We start from the raw sequence: 20,149 nt of genomic DNA on the forward strand, positions 1-20,149 counted from the left end.
GGATTTTAAAAGGCAGCTTATATTCCATAACTCACTTCTACAGATTTATTATCCAATGTTTCATGGGATTTGGCTATGGAATGGAATTTCAGTATTAAAAAAATAAACTCAAAGCTACTATTTCTTTTTAAAAAATATTTAGTTATTTGGCTGTATCAGGTCTTAGTTGTGGCATGTGGGATCTAGTATCCTGACCAGGGATTGAACCCAGGCATTGGGAGCACTGAGTCTTAGCCACTGGACTACCAGGGAAGTTCCCAAGCTACTATTTCTTAGTAAGAGCAGCTGTAGAACCTGCTCTTGCATGTTCTCTTAAAAGTTGAAAGATCACGAAGGCAAGACTGTTGTTAAGGATAAGGGAAGAGGGTGTGTCGCCAAAGCGTACACAGTGGTGAACCCAAGTAAACTGTCAGAAGCATTACTGACAGCAACAAGAGGACTGACATGCCAGTGCATAAACCAGCAAGGTCCAGCCTACCACCCCAATCACATCTGAAGAATCTACTTGTCACTTTGGTGGGGAGAAAGCATTAAAAAGAATTCATATGTAAAGTCAATACTACTTAAAGCACATATAAATTAAATAAGCCCTGTCAACCATCCACAGGTTTGTCTCCTAAAATCTTAGGCACAAAATAATCTGTAACACTGACATCCATCTTAATTTTCAGAGGGCAAGGGAAGGAGACAACTATTACACAAACTCACAAGTTACCTTTTAAAATTAAGACATCTCAAAAAATAATAATAATAAATAAATAAATAAAATTAAGACATCTCAATTTTACAACAAATGTAGAAAAGTATTTATAGAAGAGGGAAAAAAGCTTTGTTTATTGTAAAGTCAGGTAAACTTATGTATACAGCCCAGTACCATACATTTACAGAAGTTCATTCACAGGTTACCTTCAACATAACTTACTGGGTTCCATGATAAGGGTCTAAAATGCTTCTAGATTCAATTTAAAATTTCTACATCTAGAGGGCTAAAAGGGACATTAGTCCACCGTTGTCAAAATGCAATGAGAAATGTTAATGTATGCTTCATTTCCATCAAAACTTTCTATTCAACAACTCTTAAAACTTTTTTAAACCCCTGCATTATTTCTAAAAGGATTAAGGCAAACTGCTTTTTTGTTAAAATTCAAAATAAAGCTTTTTCAAAAGATCTAAATGGAACTGCTATATACAAATTTGTTTAAAACTCTCAGGATCAAGAGATTGGCTATTGCCAACTATAGATTTCATAGTTATTCAAGATAGATAAAACAAATTCTCTCTTCTAATAAAGATGAAAATAAAATGCCTGCATCAGTTTTCTATTATTAAAAAGCTATGAACCTGGTAACAGATGTTAAAGTATAGTCTCTCAATACCATGCTCAGTCCTTACATCTTACTTGCCTATGTATATGTTTTGTTCCTAAAAAAAGGAAAAAAAAAACCAGATCCAGTGGAGAAAGAATGTTTAATAAATGGTACTGAAACAAATAGCTATCTGTTTGGAATAAAAATAAAATTAGATCCTTATACCTTGTACCATGTAGAAAAATACATATATTACTGATGGATTTCAGAGTAAAAAATAAAAATGCAAGTACCCCAAATTCTACATACAAATTTAGGGAGTTTAGACTCCCTAAAGCCCATCCATGGATCTCAGATTATCTAGAAGAGGAATTGTTAATTATAACTTCTATTAAAATTTCAATGCCAAATACCAGATGTGTTTTCAAGATCAAGTCACATGCAACAAATGAAGATGAACACATTAACTCATTGTTGTAACTTTATAAAATCGCCAAACTGGAACTAGAAACAGAGGCATGTCAATACAAATGGACAATGACTTAAGAAAAAAAAAAATACACCAATTTAAATAAGTTTGAGTGCATACTGTACAAGTGTATCCATGTCTGTTAGCCTTTGAGAAATATAAAATCAGCTAAATCTGTAGTACTTAAAATTTAACATATGCAATGTTATTCTCAAACTTGATTAAAATACTTAATAAATACATGTTTAATATGAATAACTGCAACATACTTAAACATCTAAACATATAATAGGAATTCTATAATATTAAAATGCAATACTTTCACCTGCATTAATCTCATACACAATGGAAAAATACTTGCAGATAATTAGCATTAAGAATGCAAATATATTTTCACTGTGGAAGAAAAATAAGATTAGAAATCATATATTTGTATAATCTACAAGAAAGTTGTAGATAGTCTACATTATGATATTCTATGTTAAAATGAAAGCAATATTTAAGTGTACAACAAATTTACTCAAGGCAAAATATTTATTACAGAACAGAATCTTAAATCAAAGCAAGGCAACATTAGATTAACCATTTTAGTTTCTTTTTTAAATGAAGTGTAGCTTTAAAATTGTAATAAAGGTAAAACATAAATTCTAACATGCTCGTCTCTTCTTATAAATGGGATGATGTAGAAAAGCAAAGCTTCAATGTATAGGGATTGGAACCATCTGTAAAATTAAAAAACAAAGTTAACAGTTTCCTTCATCAAACTTTCATGATAAAATTGAATTAGCAGAGTAAATTATTTTACTTTTTTATAGCATTTGAAGAAGGAAAATTTCTATGTAAGGTAAAGAGAAGATTACGTTCATTCATACCTACTATCAGGTAAGCTAAATGAAGGCTGGAATATTGTCCATTTTACATTCCTGTTGTTCTAAACATCATTTGACACATAGGATGCACTCATAAATTTTTTTCTTTTTTTTTTTTAGTGAATTAATCATTATAGATAAACAGTATCAGGATTAGGCTTATCTAAGTCCATTTGCAAAATTCACTTTGCAGAAAATATCACCAACGGTAATCACTCTATAAAAGTTCATTCAAATATAGTTTGGGAAATGGAATAAGATTTGAATGTAAAAGAAGATATCAATTAGCTGAAAAAGTTCTAAGAGTTAAGTATTAAATCTGATCAACAGGGCATATAAATTTTTAAATTGCTAAAGAAAAGAAGGGGTGGTATAATACACAAATATACTTTCATTTTATACATTCTTCTTTAACTTTTCAGAACAAGCAGAGATAGTTCTTCGTCAACTGATTATGCAAAGAAATAATTATGTTATCTTAATGTACCAGAATTTTAGTGTTAAACAAATTCCTATAAAAGTATATATATCAGCAAGTATTAGCGAGACACTGCAGAAGATTAAAAAAAACTATCTGTCTTCAAGGAGTTTATAATTCATATATTATATTTTGAATATATCTCAAATATGCATATAAAGTCTTTTAAAATCTTCCATCAAAAATTTAGCCTCACTATTTATTTTTGTGACTAAGGTAAAATGAGAGGAGGTATTCCTACTTATTAATTTTTTACTAAGAAGATTTTCAATCAAGAAAAAATACATGGATCAGTATAATGAACACCCACAAAGCTTCATTAACTGTCAACATTTGGTAGGCTTATTACTTCATCTACCTATTATCCATACGCTTTTGGGGTACTGGAATATTTTAAAGCAAATCCTAGATACATCACTCCATCCACAAATACTTCAGTGTGTATTCTTCTTCCCCCCACTACCATTCATCATCACTCCTAATAAAACTGATATTAGTTATTCTCCTATTATTTATTTAGAAAGATAATGTTTCAACACCCTATAGATCCAGGAGCTAAGTAAATTACGTAGCACAAAGCTTCAAAAGTTAAATACTAGTATATTCTTTGCACTGTAAAAAAGAGGCCATTTACCATCATAAAGAGAGTGACACTTGATTTGATACAAATTAAAATAATGTGGGATACCATTTTTCATCTATCATATTGGTAAAAATCGAAAGTCTGACAACACTCAGCACTGGTAAGAGAGTTGGGCAGCGGGCATTTTCATACACCACAGGTAGTAAACTCGTGTAACCTTTTCCAAGGACAATCTAGCAACATTTACCAAAACATAAACCTTTATGCTCTCTACGAGGAAACTGCCCTACAAATATAAAACATGCAACTATTAGGATGTTTATTATAGTAATAGAAAAAACACAATTAGAAACAAGCAGTATTCATCACAGGGGAAATGGATAAATCAAGTAAACTGTGGTACATCACTACTAAAAACAGCTACTCTGTGGAGGGGGGGGAAGGGGGGGGTAGCTTTACACGTACTGATACAGAAACAAATCTAAGACACATTAAGTGAAAACAGCAAGGCACATAACAGTATGTATAGAAGAACCATTTTGTGTAAGTTTTAAAAAGGTAGATATATATACTGGGGAGGAAGAATAAAAGGAAAAGACAGAAAGGTTAGGGGTTTAGAAAGCTTTAATTTTCACTCTGTACCAGTATGTACCATTTGAGTCTTTTAACCATATATATTTATTGCTTTCTTCTAAAAAGATCAACAGGATTTATGGAAGTCAGTCTCCAAGTGGGCCTCAACGCTCTGTACCTCCTCGTATGCACAGCCCTGTATAGCCTCCTCCTACACTGTATCACACTTGGTCGGTGTGACCTCAAGATTACAGCGTAAGTGATATCACGGCACCTCCAGTAATAGGTTACGAAAGGCACTGTGCCTTCTGTTTTGTTGGTCTTTTGTTTTCATCTCTCTTTTACTCATTCAAAAGACAAAAGAGCTACCATGAAATGGTCAACATGCTTTGACTGTCCCTACAAAGAAACACACGAGTGAGCATGGAACTGGATTATCCAGCCCCCAGTCATAAGACTTAAATGACTGCAGCTTTATGAGACCAGAGCCAGAACCACCCAGCTAAACTGTACACACATTACTGATCCTCAGAAACAATACGATAAATAAAGGTTTGCTGTCTTTGTCTTTTTTTTTTTCATTTATTTTTAAAAAATATGGAACGCTTCACAAATTTGCGTGTCATCCTTGCGCAGGGGCCATGCTAATCTTCTCTGTATCGTTCCAATTTTAGTATATGTGCTGCCGAAGCGAGCACAGGTTTGCTGTCTTAAGCTGCTAAATGTGTGATAATCTGTTACACAGCAAAAGATCACTAATATAAGAATTATGAGGGTTGTGGAATTTATATGCCTTTTTAAAATTCGAACTTCTATATTATACTATATTAAAAAAACTAATAAATGCTATCTTTAAATTATCATCAATGTTCTGACAGTAACTCCCACTGAATAATTATGACACAATCTTACTTACTTGGAACTCTTATCTGATAGTGATTTAGTGCTGTGAGGGCTTCTACTGCATCAGTTTTGCATTCCCATTCTAAAAGCCCAGAAAGTGTTTTGGCAGAAGCTAAAACAAAACAAAGAAACACAAATCCACTTTTTATTTGCTTATCATCAAATTAACCAGGAAACTTAAAAAAAGAGGGAATGTGCACTTACGTTTTGCATCAAACACTTTATATTTGATGAATGTAAGAACTTCATGGTCATTACACAACTGTCAAAGAAATGTAAAACTCCATTAAAAAGGCCAAAATAATATTCCTACCTTTTTTGACCCCCCCCCCAAGAAGGTAAACTTTATGGTAGCATTTAAAGTTTTGAGTATGGCATGAATGAATTAAACCAAATGTTTTTAGATTAATAAGCTACATGAGAAAATCAATTAAAATGGTGGTATCCTATAAACTATGTATACAATTTTAGTGCTATACAAGAAAGCCAAGACTTGTAACTGAAACATATTCTCACAGCTGACCAGGGTTTAACTCAGTACCTAAGGTGGGGAGTGGTGTTCTGGAAAAATCAATTCTTTTCTGAAGCATTTCCTGCAGTTAGGGGAAAACGCCAGGATATATAAAGTTCTGTTATGGGTGAGATTTAAGGACATGGTAAAAGAACTTTATAAATGCAGGACTAATTCTAATTCCAACTCTCAAAAATATTGAGCCACAAAACAACGGAAGACCAATGAAGGATGGAGGCCAGAAAAGTATAATGGTCAAAGGATGAACTGTATTAAGTACCAAATTAGTGAAAAAAATACCAATAATATCAAAAGCAGAAGATGAACAGTGAGAGACTTTAAAATGATGTTAAACGTCCCATATTTTAAAATAAGCCACAGGAACATCACAATTCGCATTCAGTGCCCACCTTTGTGAAGGTCTCTTCTGTGACACACAGGGGAACATTGTAGTAGTGCAGCACACAGGAGGGCGGCTGGATGATATTCTTCGATGCTTGGCCAGCACTTGTAAAACGATTGTTTTTGCTCATTGCAAAATCCTTGTAGCTACTTGTACCATCCTCCAGCTCAAATATTTGACTTGGAACAACTGAATGTTGTTTAGACACACTAAAGATTAGAAATCAAAGAGGTATAGAACATACCTTTGTTAGATAAAAGCAGCAGTTGGCAGTCTCAAACTGTTAACATATATGCCTGCATCAATCCTAACAAAAAAAGGCATACGCAGCTATTTAAATACAATTTAAATACTTACTATTCACTATTTTTAACATTTAATATTTAAAGTTAGTATGAGTTATAATCAATCGCTCTTACACTTAGAAAAACCTACTGAATATAATTTCATGTTAGAAAACAAAAAATTGCTCATTTTAACATTTTGCTTTGATTATGAAACTATGTACAAGTAATACACAAAATCTAAATTATATGATCTGAAGTGTCTAAATGACACCATTATAGCTGCTAGTTTCAGATGTGCCCTCAGGTACATTAAAATATTCTGAAATGGAAATTAATGTCTCTGATAAAAAGGATAATGTTTTTTTAAATTTACCACTTAAGATAAATAATTACCAAACATTAAGTCTTTTTCCAAACAATTTGACATTGTTAAGATGTGTGACAGCTCTTTCTACAGCATACTCATCGCCCATTTCTACTAGTGCTGTACCAGGAATGGTCTTCATAAATTTTACCTGTAAGTACAAAATCCCCAAAAGGTGAACATTTAATTCCCTTTAACAGTAACAGAATTTCTAAAAGATATTATAAGTGGTTGATGGCAAGTAAAGAAGAACACCTGGAATCTTAACTTTATTCTGCTCTTCTATTGGACACTCTTAACTCTTATCAAAATGCAATAGTTTAAAACAGAAGACTGCAATTCTATTGTATAACACACTGAAGAAGAGCAGAGGCTTACCCTAACTCTGTTATTTATTAACTGTGTGATGTGGGGCAATTCACTTCTCTGAGCCACAGATTTCCTTCTAAAATGGAGATAATGATAACATTTGGCAGAACTCATCAATATTTATTCATCCAATAAATATTTATTAAGTACCTAATATGTTTTAATAATCATGCACTGTACTATGTACTGGGGATTTAATGGCAAACATAACAGACATGGTCTTTTTTTTAAGACATGTTCTTCTTAAAGCTTATGTTCAAGTAGGAAGGTCAGAAATGTTAAAGTAAATAATAATCACCAACTATTCAGCATGCTATTTATTGCCTTAGTAACAAACAAGATACTATATGAGAAGTAATACAAAATGACCTTGAGATAGCATTTCCAGTAGGAAGGCTTGGGCAAGGTAGGGGCAGTTTAAAAAATCGGAAATACACATTTTCACAACATCTTTGAGAGAAGCCATATTTATCCTCTCATATTATTCCAGTTTTAGTATATAATGCTATAAGGGTTAGATGGGATAAAGTATGACTATCTTTCAGCATAGTGCCTATGCCTTGGAAAGTCCCTAAATATTAAGTATTACTAACGTTAATAACATATTAAACACAGTTCTAACCTATTAACCTCAAGGAATAGTGAGAGTACTTACACAAAAAATTGCAACATAGCATTTATATCTATCACTGCAACTATCAATTTTAATAGGCTATCCTAGTATTTTTATACTACACCTGTACTTGAACAAAACTCAGCTGTAGTGGGACTTTCCAGTTTTATTTGAAATCAATTGCGTTCCTGTGGGCAAAATTTCTCTCCCTTGATTTAATCCAATAACATTTCTACAAATATAATAGTGACCAAATATGTATGTGAAGTATGTAGTTCAACTGGTAAATCTCAAAAAAAAAGAAGAAACTTAACCATAAATAGATCTTTAAAGGACTATGATGGCTTCAAATGTATCATTTAAATTTTTTAATTTTTCGAGATATGGAGAGACCAGAATTGTTCAAATAACATACAGAAAATTTTGTTTTTATTAGAAAGTGATTTTGATTTCTAAATGAGACAATAGTTCACAACACAAAAAAACAATGCTCTAAAAATGTTGATTAAATTGCCTGACTCCAGTTGTCTACAAATGTGAAAAGCACAAACAGAAAAGTAACACTATGTAAAAAGAAGGTTAAAATACACAATAAAGCATGTCAATTATAAATTATGCAGTTCCTGGACCTTAACAGAACACCCAGATGTATAAGATAAATGTGTAGATGAAAAACTCTGAACTACTTTTCTCAATGCTGCTAAATCTGTTCCATGTATTCTTGGCTAGTTATACAAGCAGAAATATTCCTTATGTTATTCCCTAAACCAAATATGGAATTTTCTTTTTTTCTTTTTCTCTTTCACATGGTCAAATAGGTAGCGGAAACTCTTTTTATCAGAGATGTTCCAAGTTACTGTCTCAGATCAAGGGGGCTTTAGAATTAATGAACTAAGAACTTAGAGTAGCAATTCCATGCCCCCCCACATACACTTATGACTCACACACTGTACTTTCTTTTATTGCTGTGAAAACAATACTAAATTCACTTAAAACAACAGGAAAAAACAACATACTACAGTACTGAAACTCAAATTAGCAAATGTATCAAACAACTGGTAAGACTACCAATCATTTCCCCAGTTAAATTTTCCATGATTCTTTCAAAAATAGTTTAGAACATACTTTGTGACAGGGACTCTAAGTGTTTGTGAGATATCAATAAAACATCACGGATCTGGGGAAAGCACAGAGCTATCTAGTGAAAATAAGGTTCAGTGAAATTTTAAAGATCTTCAAAGCATGTGAAATTTACATGTCTTGCTACTTTTTCAGTATAAAGCCTCCAGACAGAAAGTTTTGGACACAGTCTATCAAAGTGGGTCAGTTTCAAATACTGATTTGAGGTAAAAGCATGTTGTCCTGCAGAAGATACTAGAACTCTAGCATTTGGGAGGCAGATGTATCAATTTAGAACTCTCCTAAAATTCATAGACAGCCAAGTGCTAAGACATGTTTGTGTAACCAAGCTCCAAGAAAATAACTGCTCTTTCAAAATTCCACAGTTCAATATGTTAAATACCAGAATATATCTAAAGTGATTTTAAAAGTATAGGCTTTATGCCTATAATATGCTAGTAATTGACTAAACTACTTACCATTTTAGACTTCTATTTATATTAGCGATTTACTCTGCTATTCAGCAAAAACTAACACAACACTGTAAAGCAACTATGCTTCAATAAAAATAGAAAAATATTTTTAGTATCAACAATCTACTCTGATCACTAACAAACAAAAAACAATTTCTAAATTTCTACCTAATGAATTTTTAACTCATGTGGATCACTATGGAAAGAACCTGCATGCTCTTAAATACGAGAAGACACATGTATCTGCAGCCTTTTCAGATTTTCCTATTATATATCCTAGCAAAAGAAGTTAATATAAAATGAAACTTTAAAAAATAATTTCTTAAAAAAATGAAACTTACCTTTTCAATATTTCCATATAAGCAGAATAGGTTGAAGACTCTTGAACAATTCATTTTTAGTTGATGTAATCCACTAACCATTACAACTGAACCAGAGGGATTTCCTCCATGCATGTAAGAGGAAGAGGCCTGTGGTAATGGATAGGCAACAAGCTCAGGTGTATCTCGAGAGCCCATTCTGTAACGACTTGGTAAAGGTAATAATGGACCATGGGATCCTATTAAAAACAAAACAAAATAAAACTTTAGCAGACACACTTCACCACACACAAAAACAAACTCTTATTAGCTAGCTTGATGCATATCCAAGGAAAACTCAAATGTATGAATATTCAAATATAACCTGTGGGAATTAACAAAAATCTGTATTTATTTGTACCAGATCCAATATACACTGACCTGCACACAACTGCATACACCAGGATTTAAGTTCTTATTTTTAAAAAGTGATTTTAACAAAAAAGTAAGATCAGGCTAAGGATGGATGAAAAGGAATCAGTGTAAAACTTTGGGCCACTATATATAAATTATACATCAAACTCAAAAAAACCTGCCAACATCTTTTGGAGGATGGAATAATACAATAAAATCTTCAGTGAAATCTATATACAGATAACACCTTTAGTTCCACTAAGAAGCTGTCCCCTTGAATATATTTTACTATTAATGTACTTTAAGGCTAGTATTGTATTCTCCTGATTCTAATTTAGGATACAAAAAGCCTAGTTATTATTTAGTTAATAACCCCCCACAAACACACTCAGAGGTTATCATTATTCAGCAACTTCCATTTTTTGCAACATCAAGAATCCAAAAGAAGATAATGCTTGAATATCTGAATCTGCTGTCACAGAAACACACACAAACTATGTCTCTCATTCTAAGAATCTTTACTAAGAATCAACTAGCTAACTCTAGAGTAGCTCTAAGTAACTTCAATTTACTCAGTTTTCCCATCCATAAAAGACTAGAAGCAAAAGGAAAAACAAAGCTAGACTGAATGGAATAGACGGGAATGAAGGAGTCCAGAGAAACTGTGATACTAAAAGCTGGCAGAGGGCACATTTACAGGAAGAAGAGAGGCATAAGAACTGAGAACAAGCAATGAAGATGGAGAGATGTAACTCAAAAATGTAAACCCACACATCTTAGCGCTCCTGAAGTGAAGTGTTAGTCACTCAGTTGTGCCTGACTCTTTGTGACCCCATGGACTGCAGCCCACCCCTGTCCATGGGATTTTCCAGGCAAGATACTGGAGTGGGTAGCCATTTCCTTCTCCAGGGGATGTTCCCGACCCAGGGATTGAACCTGGGTCTTCTGCCCTGCAGGCAGATTCTTTACCGACTGAGCTGAGTCAGTGATTATAGAAGCATACTCTGGGGTGCATAGAAAGATTTTCCTACTGTGCAAGAAACCAATCCAAAAACCCAAGTCCTTCCCTCATTTTCAAGAAATAAAGAATATGTAATGCCACTAGCTTTCACTTTTATGTAAGACTAAGGAACACTTACTTGTCATCTACTGAGTGAGTTACTAAGAACTACTATATTTTGGTATCATAGCACATTACTACAGCTTATGTGGATTCAATATTCAATATTCTAAATATAGCTGTCATTCATAACAACACAGAAATACTATCACTGAGCACATGTAAATATAGTGTAAATTCCTGCAATTTTATGGAGGCATACTTTATCAATATATCATCATCAGTGTTGCCTTAAATTGGTCAAGGTTTTCAACTGCTCTTATTGTCCATAATCTAGTTTATCAAAACAATCAATATAGCTCATGGTGAGTTACTTGTTAAGTAATTACCTGTATTTCGGCCTCTCTGTATTTCGGCCTCTAATTTAGACTATTACACATATGGTGGCGTTAAATATCAATTATTCTTACCCCTACTGCAAAAATGCACATATATATTATACTACACCCAGCCCTTCCCCTAATACTACCATTTGCTTGTACAGTAATGCCACTACACTATTATGACTAAATTTTTTCACAGAACGTGGGAAAATGTATGTTAGATGGGTAATGGAAACTTCCACTCTGTTGAAGTTGACCAAGGTCCAAAAACTCTAGATCCAATGCCATAGGTAACAAATTCAGTACAAAAGATTATCTGATGTTTGTAATGACACTGAGCCAGCAGGGTTAAATTATGCTATATACACTATTTAAATCATTACCTATATTAAGAAGACTAAAAACAAGTCTCTTAAAAGCTTTCTAAATAACTCATGCAAAAAGTATTGCTGCTTCTGTTTTTAAAAAATTCACTTATATGAGAAAATGCTACATAAATGGCATTTTGAACACTTTGAAGGCCTTCCCCATCTTCAATACTTTAAAATCTGTACATTATTTTTTGCCACTTTTCAAGTATGAGGGCTTCTACCATGCACATCACATGGCTGGACTTTCAAATAAAGATTTAAAGAATTCTGAAAGCACAGATTTATACTGCTATAATAAACTAGTGAACAAGTTTAATCTATTAAATAAACTTTTTCCTTTTTCACATGCTATTATAAAGGAAAAGTCACCTATGATACGACACCAAAATGCAAATGAACCTGCTTTGCCGAACTGCTGACCTGAAGGGACACAGCTACGATTTGAAGCATCTGTAAAAAAGGCTCAGTATCAGGAGCACTGACTCCCATCTTTGCTCTTACCCCAGTTTCTTCATGCTACTTCCCTCTTCAGGCAATCTTGATGCATCATTATCTCCTATCCCCCATCCTGCTTACTTCCCTAGGAAAACAGCAAACTTTCCTCTGAGACAAATGTTTCAATAAACACAGCTCAGAGCAGGTGCCCCTACACAAACCCACCACAACCATCCTTCAGCAGGACTCTTCAGAACCTGAAGGATCCCTATTTAACAAACATCATTCCAAAGAGTTTTGCATCTCTCTTTAAGCTTACATCTTAAAATTTATACACACATGCTCTCTGTTGGCATGAAACCAACAGAGAATTTCACAACAGGCTTTCAGAAAATACAAAGTTCTTCTAGGGCATATAACATATTCTTATTAATTTTCATGTATTTTATTAAGTGAAGACAAACCTGAAAAGCCACACTGAGAAAACGGTTTGTGTCATCATTACTGTAGTACTTTGTCCTTCATTTATATGCTCACAGATTTTTTTCTAACTCCCTCTGGCAGAATATTTAACCAATTTTTGGCCTTAAGCTGACTGCCATGACACATTTATATAATCTACAACTATACTACAAACTTTGGTGAGCCATTCTTTTGAAACCCTCCATTATACAATGCACAGTAAATACCTAACAGGGTTTCCTTACTGAAGGATCAGAACTACTTGTATGACCATATTAATATTTACTGTTAAAGAAACAACTAAGAAAAATGATCAAGGAACACACTATAATGACTGCAGTAAGATTTTCACTTTATACTACACTTACTGTTTTGATATAACATATTGTTTCAAAATCTCTTCTGCAATACAGACTACCATAAAAAATGAACAATTAGAGACATCCACACACATGTAATTAATTCCTCAAATTCAAAAAAAGACACTAGGGATTAAGCTAAAACTCACAGCAAAGAATGGTCATCAAATATGTACACTATTTGAAAACACTTCAAACAACAGGAAACACTGGTGGCTTTTCAATAATAAATCCCAAGAACACAACATAGCAATTTCTGTTTTCTACCACTTTTAATAGTAATGCTAACTGTACTTCAACTTTAAACCACAGAATAGGTGGGGTCAATAACTACTGCTAACAACTAAAAAAGTATTTAAAAACACAGAACTTAGAACCAGTTTAAACTTTTATCAACAATTCTCAACATCTACTTATAAAGACCACAGCCAGATACCTAACTTTTTCCTGGAGAAGATTATTAATCTAGGTTTCATAATCTTAATTTATCAACATAGCAAACATTAAAACTAAGAAGTTTAAAAAAAAAAAACTAAATACAAATTTAACCAAGTGTAGAACTGAAAGAATTAGAGATCTAACCAAAATCATGTTTCCTTTTCAACAAATATCCCATTCACTCTGCCTTTTATTACTCTAAATTCCTCTTTGCTCATAACTGCTGGAAATGGAAGAAAATACACTTACTGAGCTATACTTCTTTTTGGTCTTCTAACAGTCTGGAGCTCATAACTAATCAAAACCAAAACAAAACAAAATGTAACAGTAAAAAAGCTTTCAATCCTAAACAAGAGCTCTCATTTATCCTAAAGATTATGTGATATAACAACAGCCTAAGAAAACAAAGGATTTTGGACAACTCCTTTGGAGTATATTAATAAGAGACTGATCCCATAAACCAACTCAAGTGAGCAGAAAAAAAAAGAGAGACAAGAATTGTGCCATTCTTCATCAGAAATGCAAAAATTCTAAGAGTTTGTCTATACTACCTTCCTTCTGCCTTGACAAACTTACCATAGCCATCATGTCTAAACGAAGAAGGGTGTTCTCCCAAAATGGCTTGTCTCTGGCGACCCTTTCCTCTATCTGACACAAAAGTAGAAACAGGGTTTTAACAATTTTGACTCAAGTACTTAACAGAGTTCTCACATGGGAAACACCCATTCAAAACATCCATTACAATTCATGAGAAATGTGATTCCTGGTTAATGTTAAACATCCATTCATATCCAATTTAAATACAAACACCAGAAGTTTAAGAAAATAATTCTATCTAACAAATTCCACTTAACTTGAAAATATCTTTTTGGCAAACGCCAAATACAATCACACTTTCGAATTTAAGGAAAGAATGGATACTTTTCAGAAAGTGAGGTACACAATGCTAAAGCTTGACACTGTACAGAAGTTTTTTTACCAATACATGTCTTTAAAACAAGCTTTAAGTGCAGTACTTTTGAAAGACAGTACCTGATGCATACTATTAGCTTCAACAGCAACACATTTTCAAAGTGGGCTTCTTTCAAGAAGTTCAGCATAAGCCAACAACAACCTGTATTACATGGTTTCACAATCAGTAAACACAGAGTATTTTGTATGTATATACACATATTTACAAACACCTACTGACTTGAGAGCTGGAGATTTTCACATCACTGGCCCATACTGTATCATGGATTGGCCATTGTCTATAGACCTTAACACCAGGCAGAACTAGGAACACCCCCAAAGCTTAAATATGCCAAGTTAAAGCTAACCAAGGGGGCTACATTATTGGACGAGAGTACTACAATACTCCTAAAGGATAATTTTTATGCTAACTACATCTTTAGGGGAGGCATGCCAATTTCCTCAAATCTAAGATAACAATTTAAAAAATTACTTCTAAGTTTCTAAAATAGTACTTCCTATGTTAGTAAACTTTAAAAATCATTGTGTAATATTTTGAGAAAGTTTGCTGATCAAATTATGGTATTCAGTAAGATTTTCTTTTTTTTTTTTAATGAATCTTACGAGTCTGGTCATTCTTTGAAAATTCAAAGAGAAAGGTTTTCTACATATCCTTAGTCACCTAAACAAATGAGGTTAATGGGAGATGAGAAATACTTTAATTTTCACTTCAGGGTACAGAAGTATTGTTTTAATTACTTATTTCAAGTATCACAGCATTGAAAGGGACTTAGGAGGTCATCTAGTTCAACTTTTATTCAGTGTATAAATTCTCTTCATATCATCCCTGAGACTATCAACTGGGACCACCTAGCCTCTGCTGACCCAACTCTGGTAACAAAGTACTCATTACTTTCCCTTACATTTTCAGTTAGTTCTAAATCATGAAAAAATTAATTTCTATATTGTATAGAAATTTGTCCTCTAAATATATTCTACTCCATTTAGGGCCTCACAGCCTTACTCAATACTTAGTCTTTCTCCAAAAACTCTTTCAATTGCTTAGAAGTTATTATGATCCTCTCCATATTCCCAAAGTTATTTATTTCTCCTCCAATCTAAACACTCACAGTTCCTTCTTCCCAGTATTATCATTTAAGTCTCACTCTATCAATCCAGTCTGCTATTCCACTCTGCTAACATTCCTCTGCTCAAGAATGCAACCAAATGCTAAATTTAAGTGCTTATCTGATCTAAGAATCTTAAACCAAAACCATCATAAAGTCTTCATGGCTTGGTTTTACTGACAGTTAACTGTGTGCTATAAAAGAAAGAGCACTGAATTGGGAATCAACTAAGATTTCAACTTAACCACTAATTTGCTATATAATCATAGAAATAATCTTTATGTATAAAATGAAGGAGTGAGAGTAGATGATCTCTAAGGTATCTTTCAGCCAAACATTGTCATTATTTCTCTTTAATAATTTCTCTTCAATAATGGGAAGAATGCACTACCTAACATAAGGTCATATAAAGAAGTATAAGGAAGAGTCAAACACTGAATTTATCAATGTATAAACAGTGGTTTGTAAACTTTCATGGATTCGGTCTGAAATCTGATGGAAGCTGTGGACCTTTCTCCCCCAAAAGATGCACACACACACGTTTTGTTTAACATTTCTGGGGGGATTCTCTGGAGTCTAGGCTAAGAATTCTTTGCACTAAAATGTAAATTGACCTGAAAAGAACTTTTTGAAATGAGGTTATATTTATAAAGTCATTCTCATTTTCATAGAAAAAGTTACAATTCAATGGAAGCTGAAGTCACTACAAAAACAAAAATAAACTGCTATATGATATTTGCTGTATAGACAAATATCTGTAAGGAATCAGAAAACAAGAATTTTTTCCCTTTCAAAGTACAAACAGCTAACTGTTTTACCTCCTTTAATTATATTTCCCTATTTAAATTTCTATCTTACATTTCTAAACTTTCCTGACTATAATTTCTTGTATAAAAATCTAATCTAAGCTGGGTTTTGTAAAACTCAGCTCTTTTAAAAGAACAGAAGTAAGCACTATTAAAATAAGAAGGATGTCCATAAATATTTTAAGAAACATTAAGAGAAAAGTAACCAAACTTACTATTTCAAATGAGTTTAGAAAAACACAAAACAATGTTCGGTGACTGTGACCTGACAGAAGTGAGAGATTTCTCATCAACCACTCGTTCTGTTGTTTGAGTGCTAAGGCTTTGCTTTTCAGTACTGTATGCAACTGCACCAAGCCCAGGCCAAGCAGATTTCTGTGAGCAGTAAAAAATGTGGGGTCCAGCCTAAGCTGCCTTATCAAACTTGTTTCCAATCCCATGCATAAGGCAAGATGATTTCCTGAGAACTAAGAATTAAAGGGGTCAATTACCCCCAAATCCTAAATATTTGAACATGCAAAGGATCACCACATTGTCTCTTTTTTTTTTTTTTTTGGCAGGAGTACATGCACTATGGAGTTCCTACTGACCAATATATTTTGGATGCATGAAATTTTTCCTAGTTAATTGACTTCTATGGATATACTCATCTTGGTGAGGTTTCCCAACACATGGTTCAAACACTGATATTGTAGTTGAGATGTAGCCAATACTGCAGCCCCCTTGTTTTTACAAGATCCACATTTTGATTTGTATATTCCAGAATTGCCACACAGTCAGTTGAACAATTTTATCATTCAAATCTATGCTCATGAAATCTAGCATTTATAAGTTATAGGTGAAAATGCATCTCAAATGAAATGCTCCTGTTTTCAGATTTATAAAGTTTAAATATATTCTACCTTGAACAGACATGGTACTTTCACCTACATTTGAAAGGTCAAAATTTCTAGTTACACAGATTAACATGAATGATACTCTTAAATTGTTACAAAAAGTGACAACTTATAAACAGCCACTTTACAAAAATCAAACCACACAGAAAATCTTCTTTTACATATAATGCATCTTTTCATTATTATGTTATTCAATGTCCACAATTGAGGAAAACAAAAACAAAAAAGTAATCTTAGGTGCAGCAAGTATGCATCTATTTCTTTTATCTTTAATATCTGTGTGGATTGGTTGAGCATTATAATTCCCAAGACCTGTAGATAGCTCTATTAAGGATTATATCCTCTTTTAAGGATTCGATTAACAATTTGAATCTAAGCTGCTAACAGTTACAGCAATGGGCATTAAGATTTACAACATTGTAGATAAAATGTAGTATCCGTCAGTGAAAAGTTTTAAATTCTACAACTGAAACCTTAAGGGAAATCAAACCAATATATACATACAACTTGAATAAATGGGCACAGTCTATCATGGTATTCATCCCATGCAAGTCTGAAGTACTGTTAAGTGTCCTCCTTTAACAACTTGGGGTGATGGTGCATGCAGTATGCAGTCAAGGTGAATTGCAAGTCTGAGTTTTTCAGAGGGCTTTTTGTTGATGCCGATGTTGTGCATGATGAAGTGTAGAGTCAGCCTGCTGGAGTCCTCTATCCTTCTTAATGCCTCGTCCAGCTTGGGGGGAAAGTCCTTTCCATAGAGAAGCAGTGTGCAAGTTTGAAGTTTGTAAGGAATATTCTGAATCAGTTTCCTCTCCTCCAAAGAGAGAGAGCTGCTTGGAGAAATGCAAGTCCTTGAACTGCGGGCGTGCCTGTATGTGTGGGCTCCTTGTTGAACTAAATATAAGTTAACTCAGTACATACCAGAAGGGGGCACTAATGTTCAAGGTTCTTTTCCAGCATTACAAGGCCTTTTGCAACAAAAGCTTCACCAACAAGATTTTCATTTGAATGAACTAGCTCATGTCAGGAAAAAGGAATCTAACTGCATGTAAAAATTTGACAGCAGATGTCAAGTACATCTAAAATGCATAAAATACTTACCTCGTCTTCCCAAATATGGTTTAGTGTAGTCCCAACTGTCATTGTCATTCCTGATAACATTTAGACGAGTTGGCTGTTAAGATTAAAAAGAAAGGAAGTTCAAACTGTGTATCCAAAGCATAAATAACTTCTTTGGCAAAGTGTTGAAAAAAAAATATTTACCCTTGCATATTCAATTTTTAGTGTGCAACATCCAGCATATATATCTGCTCCATTGAGAGCTGCTTTAGCTTTCTGGGCACAAAGGACTGATTCAAACATAAGCTCTATTAAGGAAATTTGGTTTAAAGTGTCCAAAATTTATTATTATTCACTCCCTAAGAAGTGGACTGAAAAAAGTCAGAAATAACTTACTTCTGAAAATGCTTTATGAAATAAAATTTCTAACAATTTTTAGTACGAGAATTTAGTTATAAGATCAAGGGTACCAAAGAAAACATAATGCAACGAAAATATCTACATTAATCCTTCTAGGTCATCGGAATAGGTCATCAGAAATACATTATAAATTGGGGAGTGGGAGGGGGAAAATGGAGCATGGTCTCATTCCCTATCAAAGGCCAGCTTGCTATCTTTTTGTTTAGATTTTTGAAGCCTTTAAACTTTTATTTTATATACAAAGAGCTAGTATCATTTCTGCATAAGTTAGATGTCTGACTCATTGGAAAAGACCCTGATGCTGGGAAAGACTGAAGGCAGGAGGAGAAGGGGACGACAGAGGATGAGATGGTTGGTTGGATGGCATCACCGACTCAATGGACATGAGTTTGAGCAAGCTCCAGGAACTGGAGATGGACAGGGAAGCCTGGCGTGCTGCAGTCCATGGGGTCACAAAGAATCAGACACAAATGAACGACTGAACTGAAGTTACATGTGCTGGATGATCCATTCAAGGAAGTTCACTTAGTCAACTTAATGAAGCCAATGTCTTTCACATACTGGTGGAAACACTGGCAGCACATATAGAGGCTGTATTTCCGGATCAGACCGTGCTGGTTTGAGACAACTGGGCAAGAGCAAGAACCCTTCCCTCTTTTTATAGCTTGCTATCTTGGAATAGGAAATACTGTACTCTCAAAGTAGGAAGAACAGGTAACTTTCTGTTAGGCAGTCCAGTGATTAGGAATCCACACTTTTACTGCCAAGGGAGAAAGATCAATTCCTGCTTCAAGAACTAAGATCCTGCAAGCCACACAGCAAGGCCAAAAAAATAAAGTAGGAAGAATATTACAAAGAATCAATATAATAACAAAAGAAATACTTGATTTTTATATATTTCTGAGAAGGTTGAGTTTATAGTCTTTATCCTCATTTTACTGGCCTTTAAAAATTTACTTTAAAAAAAAAAATCAAACCACAAAAGTGGTAATAAAAAAAAGCAAAAATCCTCCAACTAATTAAAAAAAAAAAGGCAAAAATACCTTGCCAGAGTAATATATATAATATATATTACCATTATATATCCCTACTTTTTTCTATGCATATACATGTACACATAGGTTAGGGTTTTATGTTTTTCTTAAATTATTTTTTAATGGGATTGTACTATATATACAGCTTGCTCGTTTTACTCAATGTATACCAAATTTAATGTAGAAAAGTAGGTCTTACATAAACCATGATCATTTAAAAGATTCAATGAAAAAAGGAAAGAAACATTCTACTGATTCCAACGTTTTGATACTTCCAAACTATTTTAAAGAGATTCAGAAAAGTCCATTTGAGA

The 20,149-nt window shown here is 33.5% G+C and overlaps 1 protein-coding gene and 1 non-coding gene across 2 annotated transcripts in view; both read right to left on the reverse strand.

Moving 5' to 3' along the window:
- Positions 1–1,775: 1,775 nt before the first annotated feature.
- Positions 1,776–20,149, reverse strand: part of HNRNPLL (heterogeneous nuclear ribonucleoprotein L like) — a 38,669-nt gene continuing 20,295 nt past the window's right edge. The window contains exons 5-13 of the mRNA XM_043468364.1: positions 18,586–18,682; positions 18,424–18,496; positions 14,119–14,190; positions 9,663–9,880; positions 6,777–6,898; positions 6,104–6,305; positions 5,387–5,444; positions 5,196–5,294; positions 1,776–2,498 (exon numbers count right to left, since the gene is read on the reverse strand). Of these exons, the coding sequence (XP_043324299.1) occupies positions 2,443–2,498; positions 5,196–5,294; positions 5,387–5,444; positions 6,104–6,305; positions 6,777–6,898; positions 9,663–9,880; positions 14,119–14,190; positions 18,424–18,496; positions 18,586–18,682 (997 nt within the window). The 3' untranslated portion in view covers positions 1,776–2,442. The remainder of the gene's footprint in view (positions 2,499–5,195; positions 5,295–5,386; positions 5,445–6,103; positions 6,306–6,776; positions 6,899–9,662; positions 9,881–14,118; positions 14,191–18,423; positions 18,497–18,585; positions 18,683–20,149) is intronic.
- On the reverse strand, positions 4,871–4,977 carry LOC122442834. Its single transcript, XR_006269808.1, has one exon. It is a non-coding gene; the product is annotated as a U6 spliceosomal RNA (small nuclear RNA).

This window comes from Cervus canadensis, chromosome 5, assembly GCF_019320065.1.
Source record: "Cervus canadensis isolate Bull #8, Minnesota chromosome 5, ASM1932006v1, whole genome shotgun sequence".
Classification (NCBI taxonomy): domain Eukaryota; kingdom Metazoa; phylum Chordata; class Mammalia; order Artiodactyla; family Cervidae; genus Cervus; species Cervus canadensis.